At 31.6% G+C, this 23,988-nt stretch overlaps 2 protein-coding genes across 2 annotated transcripts in view; both read left to right on the top strand.

Annotated features, from left to right (window-relative positions):
* Positions 1-23,988, top strand: part of LOC149783687 (uncharacterized) — a 168,830-nt gene that overhangs the window by 93,729 nt on the left and 51,113 nt on the right. The gene's annotated exons all lie outside the window — the stretch shown is intronic.
* LOC149783688 (uncharacterized) lies at positions 7,953-22,697 on the top strand. The gene is made up of 3 exons (XM_089931929.1): positions 7,953-8,451; positions 10,801-14,234; positions 17,801-22,697. Exon 2 carries the CDS (start codon positions 10,842-10,844, stop codon positions 13,023-13,025), a length of 2,184 nt encoding a protein of 727 aa, XP_089788055.1. The 5' UTR covers positions 7,953-8,451; positions 10,801-10,841; the 3' UTR covers positions 13,026-14,234; positions 17,801-22,697.

Here is a 23,988-nt window from a genome sequence, read left to right on the forward strand (position 1 = left end):
TTTACCAGAAATATCAGAGTCGGTTTCAATATTGACTTAGTACATAAAGTAATCAAGGCCAGAAGAAAAATTGACATAACAACGAGTGGACCATCAGTTCTTTTGAAGGGCATTTGTTATGATATTGATACTTGTTCCAGTAATCTACCTCATTGTTTTACTCTAACAGATATGTTGATAAATTGTAATCAGGGTTGCAGCTATTTTCATCCTTATTTTAGATGACCTTTGCAGTGGCTGATAATCACAGTTAATAGTTATCACACTATCTCATTAATATGAATTATCACACTATCTCATTAATATGAGTTATCACACTATCTCAATAATATGAGTTATCACACTATCTCATTAATATGAGTTATCACACTATCTCACTGATTGAAAGGGAGGCTTAGGGTGTAATGCATGCAAAAGAGGCAATCAATATGGTGGACTATTATAGTTGGACAGCTCTGTTATTAGATCTGAATAGTCCTAGTTTGTGATAAAGACTTAAAATTAAATGAAATGTTAAATAATACAATGGTTTCAGGATAAATACGTTCTAATTTTTGAAATATTTTGTTATTGATCCCATTTCTAAGGCCAACAATTTGAGCAAGTGTGTCATGCATTATCAAACAACAAACATGTAAAGACAGTTGTATTGTACATGATTAAATTACCTGTTATTGCCTTTCAGGGTTGATAATTATATTTGATAATAACTGTTAATTTTATTTCCTAGATGTATGTTCATTAGCTATTTCATGTATTAATAGTGAAGACATCATTATATTTTTAAAGAAAAATGAATGGTATTTGCTGTGTGAAATTGCAACTTTCTGTAAATTCTAAAGATGGAATAAGAAAATAAAATTATTTTGAATTGTGATTGCCTCAAGAAAACATGAGGATTTCAGAGCAAGCATTGTTGTGACTGCCAGTATTTTGTATGAACTAGGGTGTAGACATTTCCTTTTTGATTGTCTTTTATACAAAGTAGTCATATGAATTGTAGTAAATTATATATTAAATAAATATCATGTATATATATATATATATATATATATATATATATATATATATATATATATATATATATATATATATATATATCACAGATATTTGAAGAATAAAAATGAACTGGCTGATATTTCAAGCTTAATACACTCAGATATATACATATGAGCAAACTATAATGTTCTTTGTGTTCTACTGCCATCAGGCTTTACACCTTTAACCTCATACTCAGTATACTCCTAGTATGGATGTCTGATAACTCATGCATGAAATTGTGAAAAAGATATATTTAATTGCTGTATATTTTAAAGCTCCCCCCCCCCCCATCCAACCCTGCAAACGAAAACTTGAATTTATAAGTCGTAGGAGAGAAGAAAGTTCTTGTCATGTTTTAATTAACCATGAAATAAAATTATGTGCTGACATTGTTGTTAGTTTATTGTATACTGTTTTTGCTAACTTTTTATATGTTTGTTGAATATTGCATTTTTGTGATTATTGAAATTTTGTTGATTATTACAGTAGAAGAAGTTAGGTCTTCTGATGTTTTCTTTTGGTTTGAGTGATATGTTTTTTTATTTGAATTAGGCCAGGTACTGCATTTAAAGATTCTACTGTTTGAAGCATTCTTGGACCAGATCTAAAGCATTCAGACATCTTAACAGTTACTTGATGATTTTATGCTACCTCTTTTCTCTAATCCTTATACACTGACACTTCCCTAAACCAGACACTCTTTGAACCAAAATGTTGGGATGTTTTATAGAAGTTTGTTGGTACCCAGTCTTAATTGTCAAACCAATATTTCAAGCCTGTAACTAGTAAAATATCTCTCACCCAGTTAGTCAGTGAAGTAGTCCGCACAAGTGACTTAATTCCCATAATGCCATTGCTCCCAACCTCTTTTTGGCTGTGACCCTAAATTGGCCACCAACAGGACTAACTTACCCTCAGTCTTATTTATAATAGTCTTCTGAAGACCCTTTATGACCCTGATTTGTGATGGTTTTAATTGAATTTGTAAATTTCCCACACACTGTAGTGATTGGTTGGTAGCATTGGCACAGTGCATAATGGTTAAAATAGATGATTTTTTAAATTTTATTTTATTCAAAAATGGCAGCTGTGGTCTAGCAAATACTGGAAATATGGCATAGTAGTAATGTGTCCAGTGTATGGAAATTTGACTATCATTAGAATGACCTATTGGGACCACTGTACATGTATGTGACCAGACTGCAGAGAAAAACAATTTATTGGGATCGCATTAAGTAACCAGTCTGTGGAGGAGACTGGGTTGCAAAGGCACTGGTTTAAGGGAAGTTTCACTGTATTTTCTATATGGATTTTTCACCCAAAAATATTTGGAGGACTAGTAGACATATGTTTGTATATTTCATACATTTTTATTGAAAAGGTCTGGAGATTTTTATTCCTTTATGCCTATAATGTACCATTCCAGACTCTGATCCTTCACACGGTTCTAGGCGAAGTTCCTCTAGCAGTGAAACTAGCAGTTCATCTGCTTGTAATTAAGTATTTTTATTGTAATACACCGGATCACTGAGTAACTGATTTTTTTAGTCTTTTGTTGCTATGCAGCAGCCTGTGCTATAATCACCTTTAAATTACTATAAAAGCAAAGGCAGCATTTTAACATTTACTTGTCCAAATTTATCTTCAGAAATGTTTACTGATTGGATGCCCATTTATGCACTTTATTTATTCAATTAGTATTAGTGTTTTTTCACCTGCATTGATGGAAACCATCGTTTAGGACTCATACTCATATTTTGCCTTTTTATTACTGGCATAGAACTTTTTTTTACTTCTGTATTTTTAAAAAAAAATTGAATTGTTTAGATTTGTGGTCTATGCTGATGTTAAATACGTAATTATAGCATAATGTAAACAGAAACTTGACTGGTAATGTGATGATATTAAAGCTTATAGTAATATATGTTAAGTACATAATTATAGTATAATGTAAACAGAAACTTGACTGGTAATGTGATGATATTAAAGCTTATAGTTTATATGTTAAGTGCGTAATTATAGCATAATGTAAACAGAAACTTGACTGGTAATGTGATGATATTAAAGCTTATAGTTTTATATGTTAAGTACATAATTATAGTATAATGTAAACAGAAACTTGACTGGTAATGTGATGATATTAAAGCTTATAGTTTATATGTTAAGTGCGTAATTATAGCATAATGTAAACAGAAACTTGACTGGTAATGTGATGATATTAAAGCTTATAGTTTTATATGTTAAGTGTGTAATTATAGCATAATGTAAACAGAAACTTGACTGGTAATTTGATGATATTAAAGCTTATAGTTTATATGTTAAGTACGTAATTATTGCATAATGTAAACAGAAACTTGACTGGTAATGTGATGATATTAAAGCTTATAGTTTTATAAGTTTTGAAACTAATATATTCTTATGTCTCCAACCAAAATATTAATGTCATCACAGTTTCAGATTCAGAGCTTGCCATCCATAGAATTATGTATTTTTTGTTAGATGTTTATGTCCTATGAAACAGGCATGTAGGCAGTAATTAATTGACAGCCAGTTGCTATTGACAGATGGATTGGCTGGGTACACCGATGAGTTTGAAAGCGATGCCAGCAAAGAAACAAAATCAAATGGTGATAGCACCAAGCATGGTGGTTAAGTTGTTTGTTGTCTTATTTGTGAATGTCTACAGTATACTAAATGTTAACACCTTCAGAAGTTATAAAATAAATTAAGTGCATGTAAGTTAGTCCTGCAGTTTCTATGGTTCAGGGATTGAAGAGAAGTGTAGCCGCATTTGATGGTAAATCACTGGTTTTTTCACTGATCACACAAATGGAATAGGCAGTTTACTCAGTAAGGAAATATATTATATGGCTGGAGTACATAGATGCTGCGAATGCACTATTTTTCGTGTGGCACAAATTTCATGGGGTACCAATTTTCATGGGGTATCATATGTAATTGGATGTAAGTCGATCCAACTGAAAACTTCACAATCCCAAATCTGTTATAGCATGATACACTAGCAGATCTGGAGATATATGTGAGCATGTACAGTACAAAGTTTGTGGATTTTGTTGTTGTTTAAAGATACATATTTAAATTCCGACAAAGAAGTATCCTTGGAGACAACAAATCTTTCTGCAAAGCATGAATTTAAATAGCAATGAAAATTTTATTTTTTACCAAACAAGAAAAATTGATACCCATGAAATATTTCAAAGTGTTGCAAGGTAAAAAATACATGCTCTCAGCATAAAATGTTAAATGTCTTGGCCTTTTTACTTTATGATGGTACACTAAACCATGCGTAGTAACTAATTCTTGGAATTCTGTCCTGAGTTTTGCATTCTTTATCTGTCATTTCTTATACATTTGCACTCAATTGTCTTTAATGTTGATTGATTTTATTGTTTAAAAATGTACTATCTAAGTAAATCTTTGTTGGGGAAGGGTTATCCTTTTTTGGTTTAAATATTTGCAAAGCAGTGTCCAGATATAACCATTTTATGGTTACAGTGATGACTGCAATACATTTATGTAATATAAGTCAGATGACTGACTTGAGCAGTCACTTACTAACTAGACTGTGTGAACCTTTTAGTAACTTGACTGTGAGACAGACAAACCATGTTTAATTCCCAATGCAACCTCACCTATGGCATCTCATCCTGTTACATATGGGATCATCTAACTTTCAAGGAGGTGGTAGAGCAGTAGATAATCTGTTTTGACTACTTTGAGAGAGAAATCTGAGTGACATACAAGGATGAAGGGTGGGTGGGTGTAACAGTCTTGGTATATATGCATACTAACCAGCCAAGTTAGTGCCAACCTTATAGTGGTATATGCATCTGAGAAAGATAAATTGCAGTGGAAACCTAAACTATAGCATCTCCTCCTTTAAAAAAAAAATAGCATAGATGCAAATATAGGAACATAAATATAAAACTTTTTTTAATTTGATGACACTTTTTCATTCCCTGAGAATCACAGAGTATGCAGGACTTTGAAATATATCTTTTTCAATTAGTTTTTCATCTACGAGAATACAAATTGTTAATTCCTATATTTATCCACATTGCATGCCAACACTTCCATTGTTTCTCTTAATAGCAATGTACTAAATATTTCCAATTAAAATGTTTCAAAACATTAAGACATGAGTAGTGCATTTTCACCTGATTCATTCAACTGATGTCCAGTGCAAATATACTTGGGAAACAGTATTTTGATCTCATAGTGACATAATTAACATAATTAGTTGATATGGTTGTTGTATGGTGAGATAATTAATTTATGTAGTTTATGTACCCTTTGATATATCATTTTGCATAATTTAAAATATTAATTTTTGACAGTGACTTTGTCCTGTACAATATTTTATGTTTGACCTGAAAATTTAAATACATGTATATAAATTTAATTATTTTTGGTCTCACCGATTAGTTGATATAATAACTTTTGAATATTATCAATGTATTCTGTAGGATTCATTTTCAAGCAAATACATGCTTTTTTTAAATAGAAATTTTACACTTTTGGCTGTAGAGAGCATGGAATGAATTTGCATGCACTTGGCACAACATTTACACGACAACTACATTATAATTTTGAAGTAACATCTTATTTGATAACTTAACTTATCAACTATATCACACACTCATTATAGCCCTGTCCATGGGTGCTATAGAGTGTACTGCTTTATAATGAAACCCTTGATAGTGAAGTGCATATATATATATATATATATATATATATATATATATATATATATATATATATATATATATATATATATACCATGAAATGAAATGGGATACCTGACCAAATCCACCTTATAACAGGAACTGTGTTATAATGGAGGGTATTATAGTGAGGGTGTGTTGTGCTATGTTTAAAACACCAGTAATATACTCCGTATCATCATAATTCATATTCAAAGAATAACAATATGGAATGCAGAATGCTTGATTAGGAATAATATAATATAAGCAAAAATATTTAATTAGAATACATTCCAGGTGAAATAATACATGAACTGTTATTATGTAAAGTTTGAATAATGTAATAGTGGGTTTATCTGCTAAGAGTGGCAAGACCTGCATGTCAAGTTCATATTAAAGGTAGTTTGCTTGTTTTAAAATTAACACCTTTTGCACAGCTTGAAATTATGCCATCGTTATTTTTTTACCTTTTGCCATAGTGCTGTGAACCTACAGAGAGATTGGAAATAAAATAACATGGTTATGACTTCTGTCTTTCAGTAAATTATAAAAATTCTTTAATGGTGTCAATAGCAGTCCAATAAAATACAGTGATAAAGTATACAAAAAGTTTATGAGACATTTGGAATGATTTTTTATGCCAGACTAGAAATTGGTCCTGCAGGCGTTCTGTGTGGAAAACTGATGTATTGTCTTTGATTGTGTAAATTGTGTCATATTAAAATAACTTACTGAATGACACTTTTCTTTGTCGATAAGAGAAATCTGAGATCTTAAATCCATTCAAATTTGTAAATACTCATTAAGCTATTATTTTATGGTAATTGGTGACAGGTCATTTTCTAAAATACTTCTCTATGTAATGATTCATGATTGGGGGTGGGGGAATATATTCAGGAAGGAGTAGTGCATGAAAGTCTACACCAGCCTATATTTATTTGAGTGATTCAGGATTATTTGGTTCCTTCACCGTCTAAAAATTATAAATTTGTAAGAAAGTTAAATACGCCAACATTTCACAAGCTATCATCTTCTACAATGATGGTTTCGCTGAAACTCTAACTTTTGAAATTAATCAATTATAATACATGTTCTGGTTGTAATAAATTCTGAAACCAGGCACTGACAAAGCAAACCATATTGTGATATTTCCCTCAAACCACACACTGGGCCAAAAATATTTCTTTTCATTTGTATGGAGTTAACTAATATACAGCAGTTTAATTATTCATAGAAAAACTTATTTATTACAGCTGTATTTGATTTTTTAAACTATTACAAAAAAAACTTTCCAAGCAAGTGCATGCATTTTCATCATGAGAGTAAGCGTAACAAATTATTTATGGAAGAAAAAACAAATCGCAGAATGCAATGAAGGACAGTTACCCTTATTTGGCAAATACCTTTTACATCTTAATATATTATTTTTCTATGACTTATGTAAATATAAAATATATCTGTGTAATATAATTATTTATTTTCTAGCTAGCTTGTTTTTTTCTCCCCTATTAATATAAATTCTATAGTTTACCTATTTCCATGTTTCAAAATGCATGCAAATTTTAAATGTATGATTTTTTTGTATAGTAGCAGTTTAGCATTTTGTCCATATAGTTGTATTTATTTGCTAACAAAAGTCAATTTTTAAGCTAGTATAGTCTTTCCATGTTTTGAGAGAATTAAGGTAGTTTTTGAGAATCTCATTAATGCATTGTACGATCTCTGTACATAGTCTCTAAAAATCTTTCCAGTTTTTAAAAAAAATATTATTTGCTGCATTGAAATACATAAGTAAATACATATGGATGCTAAATATTGTTGTGTAATGCAATATAATGATAATAAAACCTTTTGGTAAATTCTTTTTAGAAAGTTATATACTGTAGATTCAAAATTCTTTTGCTGGATACCAATTTTCATGGATGTTGTGGTTTCACAAGCCATGAACTTAAAGAACAATGAACACTGGTTTTTGCATGAAAACAATGGACACCATATCCAAATCCTCAAAATTACGTTCTCTAATATATATATATATATATATATATATATATATATATATATATATATATATATATATATATATATATATATATATATATATATATATATATATATATATATATATATATATATATATATATATATATATATATATGTCCATGCATTGTTTTTAACTTAATTTAATTCTCAGGTACAATGGTTTTACCATAAGAAATGTACATATAGCTGCAGTTTGAAGATCTAAATTTAATTTTTTTATACTGAACTTCATATAATTTTCTTCCTGCATCTCAGAATTTAGCCAGTAGTTACACTAATAAGGTTAAAACATATGACATTGTTGAAGAAAAAGAATGATAAATGTCAGTAATTAAATATCTCTGCTTAATTTGAAAACACCCTGATGTACATGTACAAGTGAATATCCAGTAATCAGGGCAACTTAATCTTAAAATAGATAGTGAATGTACCTTTTTGATTAACCTCTTTTTAAAGTATCATTAAAATCTATTAAGTAGAAAAGTAGCATATGTCAAAATTATTGTGATTATCAATGTTCATTGGCTATGCCTCACTAATTGTTGTTTCCAAGTGTTTAGCATTCACCTGTGGTGTGATCATTTCCTGTCACGACCTTCACAGCCCTAACTGTACCCTTGACACAGACTTCACGCATTTACAGGTAATTGTGTTTATTTAATATTTGCTACCTATATTTTTTAATTATAACCAAACACTTGCTTACTTTTAAATTGATTTTTTATACATTATTTTCTCATGTTTTGCACAAACTGAACAAAGATTTTTTTAACATGTTTTTCTCATGATTTTTCAATATTGCACATATGCATTATTTAATTTTGCTTTTGTTATTTTGCTTTTTTATTTAACTACTTTTCTTCACTTTAAATAATCATATTTTATATTTTGTGATAGGATATTTTAAGCTTAAGTCTTGTGACATTATTTTTTAAAGCCAAACATGTTATGTTCTTTTTATAAAAAATAGACATCCTTTTCTGGAAACAAACCTACCCAAATATCTAATGTCTACATGTCTTTTTGAAGTTGAAAGTGACCTCTTTATCTTTAATATTACTTCCATAAAAATTGTCTGCCATGATATCAATTATGTATTCCCATATATGATTATGGTTCAACAAGCAGTTAATTATATATGAAAAATAATTAGTCATGTATTTTTGTATAGATTAAAGCATTATTGAAAGATAATTGTTGTTAATATCTTTTTCGGATTAGCCAAAACCAGCATTTTTCTGTGATAATATCATTCATGTATTTATCCTTAAAAAAATACAAAAACATAGCACAAATACATAGGTAACCATTTCTGTTCCTAAAGTTATAACTTCTAGATGCTTGATATTGCCAAATAGTATGACAGTCTTCAGGAGGTTTATTTTGGCAGATGGCTGCCATTTTTGTTGTGCAACAGACTGGTTCTTTAACTGTAATTCATTAAGTAATAAACTTGGTTCAAATGTAGCAATGTATGTGAACTAGCATAAAAAGAATGGCATGGTAAAAATAGTAACTGTTTGTCAGTGTAATATTTTTTATAGACTACTGAATGTTATTGTTTAAGTACTAAATTTTGCATCTACATTTTTTTACTTAATGAATTGAAAATGGTAACCTATTTCATTGATGTATACTGTTTATTTCTTAAACATTACAATGTGTTTGAAATTATCACATAAAATTGCAGGCGTTAGCTAACTATAACTAATGTAAAATTTCTTTCAATGAATTAGAGCATTAAGTCATGAAACATTTCTTTATTTTTATGAGAAAGAAATAGAGGCGTATTTTGCCACTTTGTTGTAAGATATGATATTTATTTAATGATAAACCCACCTCTTTTTATGGACAAGAAAAAACAGTTCATTGCAATTTAACTCTGGGATATCTATTCTTATAAATTCAATATATATATATATATATATATATATATATATATATATATATATATATATATATATATATATATTAATATTAATTATTTGCTTAACATCCTGTTTATTTGTAATTCCCACACTGATTTACAAAATCTAAATCATCAAGGATATAAGATAAAATGAAATATAAGCATTAAGGGTAAATAATCAAACTGCTTGCTGTCCTTTTTTAGTTTCTGAAAAAGCCCATATTCAATAATACATATAAAGTAAAAACTGAGTTGTTTGTTTCAAATTTTAACAATGTCCAGCTTTAATATTTCTGAAGAAAAAAAACTGGGTTCAAAAGGATATATAGGCCAAATTTATAGAAATTTATAGAATTACTCTGAACTTATTTAAGATGGTGAACAAAATCACTCCTCTTAAAAAAACAAAAACAAACTCATACATGCAAATGTGGCAACAAAGTTGGCAAAGAAATTCCTGTTTGGTTTGAAAGATAAATTAATGACTGTTAGAGACCCTTTTTATTTTTAAAATCGGTGAGAGGGTTTTCTAAACAATCAAGCGGGTAAGCGAATACTGTAGCACTTACATGAAAGCAGTTTTACAGTAGATTCAGAGTTAGTGTAATTGTGGAGTTCTGCTTACTTGATTCTGGCTACTGTAGAGCCTGATTTGAACAAGAGAAACAGTTTTTATTCAGACAGTAAAATAACAGATAATAAGAATGTATAATTATTTCTTATATTTTAAAGAATATAATATCACAGCTTTTTAAATAACTTTGTTACTGAGTAATTGTAGATAATAAAAGAAGAGGCTTGCAAATTTTTTTTAAATATTCAAAAATTTGACCATGCTGAAAACTAAGTAGGAAAACAAAATTTGTGGCAGCAAGTGGCAAAATTGCAAAGTTTAAACATGCATAATTTTCTCAGATCATATGTTTGCAAAAATGTTAACAAGATTGGAATTTTCCCATGTATGATATATTGTGTTCATTCATACTTAAATAGTTATGAGTTCTGTAATGGAATTCCATGGTCACTGTCAAGCATGTATTGAAGCAATCCATTATATTGATCTTTGGGTATTTTTAATTTTAGGGTTTGTTAGAGGTCAGAGGTCAAGACAGGAAGAGCCACAGATGGATGCTGGGGGCAAGGAAGCACTGAATCTAAAATTGGATGGGGATGTATCTAATAAAACCACTTCCATATCTGGAGAGGGTATCAGTGTTAGAGTAAGAAATGCTCAGTACAGTATGTCCATGGCTGTCCTGGAGTGGGACTCAGAGGGTGAGATAGTTACAGTGAAACGATATCAAACTGGTGATCTTAAAACTGCTATCCCAAGTTTATCTAGATCTTTGGAAAATCATGAACATAGAAGTCATTCTCTAATAAATTCTGCAAAAGCTGAGTTTGAATATAGTCTACCCCTTGACTTGGTGGGATCAAAAGTTAAATACGTCCATGGGCCAATAGAAGAAAATAAAAGCAACAGGAGCTTTTTACCAGTAAATAATGTGAGTCCTGCAGACATGTTAAAAGCACAGTTCAGGAAATTGCTTTCCCCAGTAAGCCCCAAATCATCAAACAGATCTCCCAGTACCAGAAGTCCAGCTCAATCAAGCAGGCCAGAATCCATTTATATACAAGGTATGGATGATTTAGAAGACAGTTCATGCTCATTGTCTATGACCACGGCTGATGAAATTGTAGAAAGACAGGAGTCAGCTAAATCTCTGTTTGAACAGCGCTCCTTCAGCTCGGCAGAATGGACCAAAGATAGAAAGACTTGTACTAAAATTGATACAAAACAACACAAAACTGTTGAAGATCCTAACCAGTCAAATATTATCCATGAAAAAGAACTTCCAGATATCAAAGGCCATAAAGGAAGGTCAAAGGTTGATATGGAGTTGATGAAACGGAAATGCCCTCCTCCTTTGCATGATTCTGTATGCATATCTAGTTTTGATACAGATTCAGAAAAGAGGAGATTGAAGGCAAAGTCCATGAAAGAGATGACAGTATCAGTTGACATGACTAAAATTATATTAGAAAATGAGCCTAGCAGGAATTTTGATTTGTCAAAGAAGCAGGCAAAGATTCGGATAGATAAAGAAGATTCAGATGGGGAAAGCATGATTTCTTTTAAGGGACATGCTGAGAATGCAGAGATTCATTCTAACAGAAAGCTCACTGTAGAAACTTCAACTGCAGAGGAAGAGTTGGGGACGCATAACAAACTAGCTAAGAAAGATGAAACCATTATGATTGAAGTGTCAGAGACTGATAAAACAGCTGTAGGAGAAAACAAAGGAAATAATTATGTTAGAGTGATATTAGAGACAGAACTAAAGACTGAGAATAAGGAATCATCAAAATATGTAAAAATGAAGCTTAAGGAATTGAATGAAGAAGTTGGTGTGGGTACGTGTCAGAAGAGAGTTGAGAGTGCAGAAGATAAAGAAAAGCTAGATATAGACACAGCTGATGAGGTGTCCGATATTGAAACAGACATAGAACCAGAAATCACAGTCACAGTTAATGTCAAGGAGCAAGAAGAACTTTGTATGGAGGATGAATACAAGGATCTTGAAAATGAGACGATACAAACCAAACATATTACAGATTTTGAGTCAGTTCATGGTGTACAGTTGAGAAGGAAAAGTAGGAAGCCAAAGAAACAGAACCATGTCTCAAATGGAAATGATGATCCAGATGACCATGGACCACAAAGGTTGAAGCTTCAGAAGGAAATCTTAAAACACATTAAAGAACTTCAGGAGGAGATGATGGTAAAGAGCATCAGAGATACAATGATGTTACAGAGAAAGGAAAGTGAGATAGAAATGAAAAGAACCAAGGAGCTGAGGATTCAAAGAGAGATGAAGGAGCAGATAAAATGTGAGGAAGTGAAAATGAGATTGATTAAAGAAGAAATGGAAAGACAGTATGCTTCACAGCATGAACAGCACAGAGATGAAGAAGAATGTATGGGGGAACAACTTAGACAGGAGTGCTTGAAAGCTGAAGAGGAACTGGTCAGAGATAGGCTAGGGCAGGAAAGACATTGCATGGAGCAAGATCATACTAGAGAATGGGAAAAGCAGAAAAAGCTGCAAGCAGAAGAGGAGGTTTTAAGAGAAAAGCCAAGGTTGGAAAATTTGAAACTGCAGGAAGCTTCAGTAACAGAGAGGAAACAAATTTTGGGACAGCAACAGCCTCCAAGGTCACCAGCTAAACATAATTCATCAGAAAGCAAAGGTCTTACTGTAGAAGATGTGATCGCTGACACAAAAGATATACAGGCTGAAAAGTAGCATACTAGACATACAAAAAAAGAAGAAGAAAGTAAAGAGACAAAGCAAGAAGTTAAGACTCTCTATAGTAAGTTCCATACGTTAGGAAAAGAGAAGCAGCCAGTCTTACAAGAGGTTCCTGATAATGCAGAGGTACCACAGAGAAGGAGGTCACCTGAACCAGCAGAAATTGATGAAAATCTAAACTATATAATACCAAGGGAGGAAAAAAAAGAAATCGCATATTGATACAGATGAGAAAAATAAATTGAGGAGCCAGAAAGGGATGAAAAGAGATATATGTAGAAGATTCTGTGAAAGAGGAGTTGGAGGCTATTCATGTGTGTGACTTGAAGTTATCTGTGAAAGAGGAGTTGGAGGCTGTTCATGTGTGTGACTTGAAGTTATCCAGATTAATTGGTGTGGAAACGCAAAAAACACCAGAGCCACAAACAGAAAACACAAGAGTCACAAAAATCCCCAGAATCAGAAATTTAGAAACAACCTGAACTTCAGATATTCCCTGGGCCACAAATTGAGGAAACATCAGAACATAACAAACACCTACAACCTCAGATTAAGGACGAACCTGAACTATATAAATTCTTTGAACCAAATATTGAGGAAACACCTGAACCAAAGATATATACAGAGCCACTAACAGAGGAAACACATGAGCCACATAAATATATAGAGCTACAAACAGAGGAAACACATGAACCTCATAAATCTATAGAGCCACAAACAGGAAACAAATGAGTCACATACATATATAGAGCCACAAACAGAGGAAACACATGAGTCACATAAATCTATGGAGCCACAAACAGAGGAAACACATGAGACACATACATATATAGAGTCACAAGTAGAGGAAACACATGAGCCACATAAATCTATAGAGCCGCAAACAGAAGAAACACATGAGCCACATAAATCTATAGAGCCACAAACAGAGGTAACACATGAGCCACAGAAATCTATAGAGCCACAAACAGAGGTAACACCCAAGACATAAATCACCAGAGCAACAAATACATGAAATGGAAAAACCTCCAGAACCAGATGTTGAAGAAACATTTAAGTCACATGAATTCAAAGAGCAACTAATTGAGGAAACAGCTGAACCACACAAATTCCTTGAGCCAGAATGGAAAAAATACCTGACTTGAAATCTCTGGAACCACAAGAAGTGTAAACTCAATAATACAGAAGTCATCAGAACTGAAGGTAAATACACAGTTTACATGGATATTATTTTTCTTGGTTCTTTCTATCACTAATTGCTTTTATAGACCTGATTGTGTCTCATTTTACAAATTAAAGGTTGTAATTCAAGTGATGTTACAAGCCTGTCTGACTTGTATGACAACCTTTAGCCATCCATATACTTAATGACTGATAATCCATGCTCCCTGTCTCTTTATAAGGTGAACATCACCAGTCTATGCCATGATCTTACATTATCCCACATGTTGTGACCATATTATCTTATGTCCTTGAAATGTGTGGAATATCATTCAGATCTTTTGCCTTAAAACACACAAGTCCAAAAACAGGATTGTCTTGTTCAGTGACACTACAGATGATTGTGTTTCCCTCTTAAATGTGTGCCATAAATACATCATAAGATTTTTGTTTTGTTTTATGGGATATAGTATGTTTTTCATTATGGCACTATTTAACATGTATTTAACCAAGTTGTTGTAATGTGGAGTGTATCATGGTATGAAATTGTCCATCATTTTGTTGTTTTGTTTCTGAATATAACTGAAGTTTACCACTGTGTACCATTGCCAAACATTGTTAAGTAACTTGCATTTTTTGAGACAAGAAAGTAACCCATAGATTTCATGTAGAAAAGGTTAAAGGTCAAGGTCACAGGGACTGAAGAAAAAAAATTGTTTTATACTGTAACTTATACCATATGTTTTGACCAAATTTTGTAAATAGCTAAAATTTGAGATAAGTTGGGTGCCTGTTGATTTTAAGTTTAAAGATGAAGGTCACAGAAAGAAGAAACATTATCTTTGTGCAATATCTTGAGCTTTTATCACCTGCCTTGACGAGACTGCATTCGAGACAAGGAAGACATCTGTTCATTTTGGGATTTAAAGGTCAAGGTCACAGGAACTGAACAAGAAAAAACAAATTACACAAAATAACAGAGTTCTGTACCAACAAATTTTGTAGATGACTTGTGTATGATACAAGGAAGACACCTATTCATATTTGAAGTAAAAAAAAAACGTCAAAGGACAAAACCAGAGGAATTTTAAAAAGGCAAATGGTTTTCACATAATAATTCAGGTCCTATACCACAATGTGTGACAGTAATTTGTGGAATAATAACATTTCAGACAGGAGAGTCATCTGTCGTTGTTTGGGTTTATTACATGGTCAAGATCACCATGACTGGAAGAGTAAAATGTTTCAGCAAAATTACAAGTTAAATCATGAAACTCAAAAATATGCATCACCATGGTGAAAATGCAGACAGCCACACTAATTCTGTGACACCAAGAGTCTAACACATTATGCATCACCATGGTGAAAATGCAGACAGTCACATTAATTCCATGACACTAAAAGTCTAACACATTATGCATCACTATGGTGAAAATGCAGACAGTCACACTAATTCCATGACACCAAGAGCCTACCACCTTATGCATCACCATGGTGAAAATGCAGACAGTCACACTAATTCCATGACACCAAAAGTCTAACGCATTTTATATCAAAACTGTCAAAATGGCATCTAACATCATCAGTCAATTAGATAAGTTACTTAGTTAAGTACTGTTAATTAATATCAATCAACAAAGTGGCATAGTACACGAGTTAATGAGGTACTATATTTTTTAGTGAAAGTCTTCAAAACAAAACCTTCAGTATACCAAAATTCCCTCAAAATCTAAATTTGCTGGGGTCAAAAAATTTCCTTCTTTAATATCATCATTTTTATCCAGTAAATCAAAACTCCTTCAACCAGAAAACCTAAATAAATTTTAATTCCAAATTTCAATTTTTCACAAATTCCTGATACAGCATGCTGAACCTGATAAAAAATAATGTACCGGTAGTGTGCTTTCTGGTAAAGAAGTATGTTAGGGTATGTGAGGTTATAACAATATGTGTACTTGACATGTCTGCCAACACAGATTAGGGCCAAATGGGGTTAAATCCAAAGTATTTACACCAAAAGAAAAAGAAATACCAGTTTAAGGTAATGCCAATAACCAGCTAAGCTTTGTAGGATTGAACTAACTTACCCAAATACAATTAGTTTGATGAAGGACTATGAATCTTGCTTGAACTACATTGAAGAAAAACAACTGGAAGAATTTGGAACATATTGAAATATGTGGAGATATTATAACATTATGGATTTATCACTGATAAGTCTAATGTTATAAAATTATAAAGGTATCACATTCTTTAAATGTTTATTGAGATATGAGCTGTATTTCTATGTGGACAAACTGTATATGTGGACCAACTGTATTTCTATGTAGAACAACTGAATTTCTGTGGAACAACTATATTTCGATGTGGAATAACTGTATTTGTTTTTGACCAGATGTAAATGTTTGGAAGCAACATACATTATTCAGCTAATTTTTCATCACATGTTTAAAAACTAGTTTTCTTAATTTGGAGACAAGGGTTTTGATTTTGAGCAGTTTTTCTGTATAATAATAATAACAATATACACTACATGACAGGTGTATAATGTACTGATTACTGTACTCTTGGTGTTCAAATCTATAAAAATATACAGCAGGTAAAGAATCACTTAAGTTTGGTCATCCTTTCATTGGAATTTGGAATAAACAAAAATTGATGGACATTAGTGGTATATAATGGAGCTTGGCAAACTGTGTCACTTTTAATTTTACACTGGTATGAAAAATATATTCTTCCAGATTATTTTACAGGATATTCTTTTCTTGATCCAGGTATTAATTGAGTTTTCTATTTTTCAGTTAAGTTTCTCATTTAGGAATTTGCAAATTTTACTCCTCTTTTAAGAAATTATTTTAATGTTCTACCTTTGTTCATAAAATGAAGTGTAGTTCTTGTCCATGGCATACATGATTGATTTGTCCAAACAGTCATATCACTGAGAAGTCCATGCTGTTGTGAATATTAGTCCAAACAGCCATATAACTGAGAAGTCCATGCTGTTGTGAATATTAGTCCCAACAGTCATATCACTGAGAAGTCCATGCTGTTTTGAATATTAGTCCAAACAGTCATATCACTGAGAAGTCCATGCTGTTGTGAATATTAGTCCCAACAGTCATATCACTGAGAAGTCCATGCTGTTGTGAATATTAGTCCCAACAGTCATATCACTGAGAAGTCCATGCTGTTGTGAATATTTGTCCAAACAGTCATATCACTGAGAAGTCCATGCTGTTGTGAATATTAGTCCAAACAGTCCTATAACTGAGAAGTCCGTGCTGTTGTGAATATTAGTCCCAACAGTCATATCACTGAGAAGTCCATGCTGTTGTGAATATTAGTCCAGTCATATAACTGAGAAGTCCATGCTGTTGTGAATATTAGTCCAAACAGTCATATAACTGAGAAGTCCATGCTGTTGTGAATATTAGTCCCAACAGTCATATAACTGAGAAGTCCATGCTGTTGTGAATATTAGTCCCAACAGTTATACATCTGAGAAGACCATGGTACTGTGGACATAAATTTTGTATAGAAACATTTATTCTACATCCTTAGCAGTGTATGCTTTTTATAAATATCCAAATTTTCTTGTTTTATTTCAGATTTGAACGGAGTCGAACCAGCGTAACAAATATGTTGATCACAGCAGTTATATCTATCTGAGGCTCCAGTCACTAATAAAATTCACCCAGTAGAAAACAAATTTCTGGCCCAGCAAATAAAACTTAATGCCCTAAAATTCTTCATACGTGAACCTAATGACCTACATCTACCCTCATTATGATGATCACTTAGTTATGGAGAACGAATAAATAACAACAACTCAGAATTGGATCTAAGCTTAAATGAAGCAAATTATGCCCCAAATTTGATGTACAGTTTTTTTTATTTTGGTTTACATGCAGGTGAATGAGCAAGTGACAGACAGAAGGAAAATAGTTGTACAGGCATTACATCCTGTTGATGATCTAATAGTTATGTATGATGGGGGGGGGATGAGGATATTTCCACAAGCAGGACCAGTGTAAATGCATTAAAGTGAAATTATGCATTAAATATAATCATAGCTGAGAAATTTTCAAATCAAAATCCAGAAATAAGGATTTGTTTTAAAAATCCTAAATTATAAATTCACAAATCAATTTCTTATATTAATTTTTTTATTCTAATGCTTTTTTCTGCATTTTTACACACAAGAATTTATAACAGCTATAAGTAGTGATACTAAATAATGGTTTTAGATAAAACAAACAGGAAAGAAAATGATGACATGCTATACTAATTGAGAGTTAAAGAAACAATTTAAATAGGAAAAATTCACCTTCAGTCTTTCTAATATGTAATCATCACAGAATTTTGACATTACATACCTTCAGTAACACTTGGAAGATTCTTGAATCAGGAAGAAAATTGATCCAGCACTTTGTCATCGTGATGTTGTCCATGGGAGCCACAGAGTATACCATTTTAAAGTGAAACTGATTTGAATTAGATGATACATATAATTTTACTACGACTTGATGAGATGGGATCCGTTACCATACCTGTCTTACTATGTTATAATGAAGGGGCTTTTTAGTGAGAGAGTAGTCTTACAATGGAAACTGTGTTATAATGAAGGCCTTATAATGAGGGAGTAATCTTATAATGGGCACCATGTGATAATGAAGGACCTTATAGTGAAGAAGTAGTATTATAATGGAGATGTGTTATAATGAAGGCCTTATGGTGAGGGAGTAGTCTTATAATGGGAATTGTATAATAATGAAGGCTTTATAGTGAGGGAATACTCTTCTAATGGGAACAATGTGATAATGAAGGGCCTTATAGTAAGGGAGTAGTCTTATAATGGGAACTGTGTTATACTGAAGGCCTTATAGTGAGGGAATATTCTTATAATGTGAACTGTGTTATAATGAGGGGCCTTATAGTGAAGGAGTAGTCTTATAATGGGAACTGTGTTATAATTAAAGCCTTCTAGTGAGGGAGTGGTCTTATAATGGGAAGCTTGTTATAATGAAGGTTCTTATAGTAAGGGAGTTGCCTTATAAAGAAAATGTGATATAATGATGGGCCTTATAGCGAGGGAGTAATGTACTGTGTATGTCATATATCACAGATGATCATTTAAAAGTAGCATAGGTTCTGATCTATCATTGCATGATGCACTAGTAAGTTGTAAATATTCTTGTTGCTGTGCTCTTCATTTCAAGCAAACATTGAAAGATTGTGCATTGGTAAATCTGGGTTTTTACTGTTCACAATTTAATTAGCATTATACACAAATCTTTTTATTAGCAGTCCTGTAAGAATGGAAACAATATTAATTTTGCACATATACACCATTGTCTTTTTATAACGCACATCAATATAATATAGTCTCATAATATCAGGTATGGTCTTGTATTCCATTTTTGAGAAGGTATTTGTTTTTATATTAAACCCACATCATTATGAGGTGACCTCACATATAACATTCTACACTTTGATGGCTCCTCTGAATAACATAACAGTGATGGACCAAGGAGATAAAAAATACTGTAAATTCATTCTTTGATGAGTACCCATTTTTATTAACCATTTTCTGATTAACTGGTATTTTATTATCCAACAATTATGAAACAAATAAAATGCATTCTCCATTCACAAATTACTGGCAGAAATGTCATATTTTGCCAAAACACAATGAATAATATGTATGAAAACAATTTACATCATATTGTCGTACTCATTGTATTATTGAGACTCAACAATTGTATGTTTTTTGTTGACCTAATGTATATTTGTTTTTCTATTAATGCCTTCAGAGGAAATATTTGTAACTCAAACACTCTGAAAACATTTTGTGTGTAAAATTTGTATAAGTTTGCCTTGACGATGATAACCTCATTGTTTTATTTATAGCTATTTTTGTTGTCATTTATATTTATGCGCACAATATGTATAATTTTAAAATGATTTCTCCCTGGCTCACTTGTTTATGATCAAAATAGTTCCTATCAGAATCTCAATTCCATTATTTTTCAAGGCTATTGCTCCCCAGCTCAGTTATCTATCATCAGAATAGTTGTTCTCTTATCCAAATCCCTTTTCCGCTCTTTAATTATTTCATTCCTAAAAATGTTTTGATTCTATTTCAAAACCATTTTTCATATACTCTTTGAGAAATAAATGGCTCAGAAAGTGCTGCATGATTCAGTAGATAAATATATTCAGTACTTGTTGTTCTTGACAATGCTGATTGTGCAGTTGATTCATTTTCAGAAATATGGTATGGATTCATATTTACTTTGTAAAAGAATTTTGGTTAAAAATACTGAGGAAATGTTTCCAGGTTTTTTTCTGGTATGAATGACTAGTAGATGATTTCCTTACCCACTGAAACCCTTATGTCCAAAACCACTAAAATGAATGGATACACTTGTCTCCCTTAACTTAGTGAAACCCTTTTGCACAGAACCACTACAAAGAAGGCCTAAAGGTATCTTCCTTTATCAACTGAAACCATTCATTTTTACAGAACAACTATAATAAATGGATAATTTTGTCTACCTTACCCACTGAAACCTTTGTGCACAGAATAACTAATTATTTTCAAGACATTACTATAATTGATTATAATTTTTGAGTGCCTTTTCAAGGTTGTATCAACTTATTTTTCTCAAAACTATGCCATGTACAACTATAGCTGCAAATGTCTCACAACTGAGTGAACAGGATGTTTTCTTTCCCAATACAAATCGTTTTTCATGTTGTATAATTATTTTCAAAAAATTGTATTTAGTGTTGTTATGAAGAAAGTTATGGAGTTGTGAATAATATCCTTACTAATGTTATTGTTGATAAATTTACATATCTTGCCATTTTTATTGAATACACCATCTTTCCTGTGGCGGCTAAGTGATGGACTTGGAATGAAAAAGTTGTAGTTTGAATCCTAGCGTCAGATTAACCCAGATCAGCTATCTTGCCATGTCCATGGGCAAGGCCCTTGACTCCAATTGCCTCAGGACAGAAGTCCCTACTGTATATGTTCATTTATGAGTGGAGTCCAAAAAGCAAACTGTACAGACCCTGATCTACAATTGCAGGGTCTGCATTTTGCTTAGAGTAACTAGTACAATAAGCCACATAGACCTTCAACTACCAGCACAGGCAATTAGAGTCAGTATTGTCTGCAGTTGGACTTTGACTTACAAATGAATATTTATGGTACTTGTGTTTCCAGAGCCACCAAAATCAGTATTTTACATCATTTGCATAATTTACATAAACAATGTGGTGGACTAATCTTTAATTTGTTACAGATATAGTGACTAATACTGTCTCTTAACAACTTTGTGAAAGTTTTCTTCTTAGTTTTTAAAACAAGTTTTTTCTTGTTAATTATTTTTAAGTTATAGTTTTTTACAGGCATTATTATAATTATTTCTTTTACTGAAACCAGTCCTTTGATGTTAAAATTATTTAACTTATGATGACTACAATAAATAGTTTTCGATTGAAATAATTTAATGTACAAGTGATTTGATGATAATTACTGATATCAGTGATTTGATGATAATTACTGATATAAGTGATTTGATGATAATTGCTGATATTAGTGATTTGATGATATTTACTGATATTAGTGATTTGATGATATTTACTGATATAAGTGATTTGATGATAATTACTGATATAGGTGATTTGATGATAATTACTGATATAGGTGATTTGATGATAATTACTGATATAGGTAATTTGATGATAATTACTGATATAGGTGATTTGATGATAATTACTGATATAGGTGATTTGATGTTAATTACTAATATAAGTGATTTGAAAATAATTACTGATATTAGTGTTTAGTTTTGTTTCAGCATGTAATGACTAACCATACATGTAACCCTATTTTGCCATGTTTGATTGTTTAAAAAAGAATGGTTAGAGATATTGCTTAAATAAGGTCCCTAATATTCCACTCCCCACTCCACCCCAAAAAATATATAATTTTTTTAAACTTAAAACTTTAGATCTTTGACAAGAACATTTTTGGCTCCATTGCCTGAAATGCAGGAGACTTTGTGCTCCTTGCCAAAGTGCTGAAATAGGTCGAAGTCGAGGTAAAGCCAATAGAATGAAAAATATAGTTACTTTAACTACTTTTGCCTTTCAGTTGGAATTTTCTACTATCTAAGGCTTATCTTGAACATATAAGTAGATTATTATAGTAAATAATTGTGTTTGGATGCTATTTAGTTCATTATTATGCAAGTTATTTCATGTGCCATGTATATTCTCAACTTCTATTTTTTTACAGTAAATTTTCAACTGTTTTGCTTTTACAAGAATTAAATTTTTAGAATTTAGGTCTGTACAATTTTTATGAACAAAATGGCAGATTTTCTCATTTGTTATTCTTAGGTATTAATGCTCTCAGGTGTTTATCTGCTTTAAAAATTATTAAATATTCATGCTTTGTATTGTTGTAAATAAACTAATACTGAAAATGAAGGTACTTCATTTTTTATGATACATGTATATTTTTATCTTATTTTATACATGTTAGCTTGAAAAAGAAATATGTATCACTTTGTGGTAATAAGTTTACTTTTATTTATCCCGACAGATTTGAAATTGATTATTGATGTTTATGTGGACATGTGGAAGTCATGTCTACACAAAGATGGTGGATCTCTGGAACTAGTATCAATTATTAGAAAGAACTACTAATATTATCCAATAATAACCCCATTTTTGATAATAAGCCTCCCCACATTTTGATAATATATTAGCAAGTATTGACTAAGCATATTTTTTGCCTCATAATAAGCCCATTCCCTTTTTGACAAATTTATTAGGCTGGACCCCTGGTCTTGTCATGCTCTGTGTATGAGTCAATATTTTGCTTTTTTGCAACTTTGTGAAAGAATTGTCACTTTATGCTATATATGCAAATTTCATAAGATATATGTGTACCACTCTGAAGATGGGCACAAGAATTTCTGTGAAATGGTACTGATGTTGAGGTATACATTCCAGATAGTGGTAAGTATAGTCAATCACCCATTGTCATATTGATGCTTTAATTGTTACTACTAAGAATGTATAATTTACTGTAAGTACTCATTTATAAGTCAAGTCCAATTGCAAACTGCACAGACCTTGATCTGCTATTGCCTTATGCACAGGAAGATCTGGGTCTATGCAATTTGTTAGGAGCAAGTAGTAGAACAATGTTGATCCTGATCTGCCATCACATAATGTGCCAGTAGATCGGGGTCAATATTGTTTGCAGTTTGACTTGACTTGTAAGTATGTATAAATGGTAAATACATTTCTAGTTTTATGAATGAAGACCATAAGGTCCTCTGTTCATTTTAATTTCTGTATACATTTTTGTTTCTTCAATATATATCATGTAGGCAAACAATATTAATTAAACAACTTCCATTGAAAATGATAACCTAATTTATATAATTAGTGTAGTTATAAAAATCTGCCTAGAGTATCAAGATTTTCTTGGAACCAGCCTCCATGCATGGAATCTCATTACCCACTTAGCTTTTCATACTATTTCAGTCTCAGAATTGGATTTTGTTTTTAATTAGATGATACCATATAAAGGGTGAGAATGAACCTCCAAAATAGAGAGCTCTAACTCAGCACAGACATGCTCATCTAAAATGTGCATGAGGACACTGTTTATAACACCATCATGAGGACACTGTTTATAACACCATCATGAGGACACTGTTATAACACCATCATGAGGACACTGTTTATAACACCATCAGTGTTCACT

This window comes from Sinohyriopsis cumingii, chromosome 14, assembly GCF_028554795.1.
Source record: "Sinohyriopsis cumingii isolate HCF-2022 chromosome 14, ASM2855479v2, whole genome shotgun sequence".
NCBI lineage: Eukaryota > Metazoa > Mollusca > Bivalvia > Unionida > Unionidae > Sinohyriopsis > Sinohyriopsis cumingii.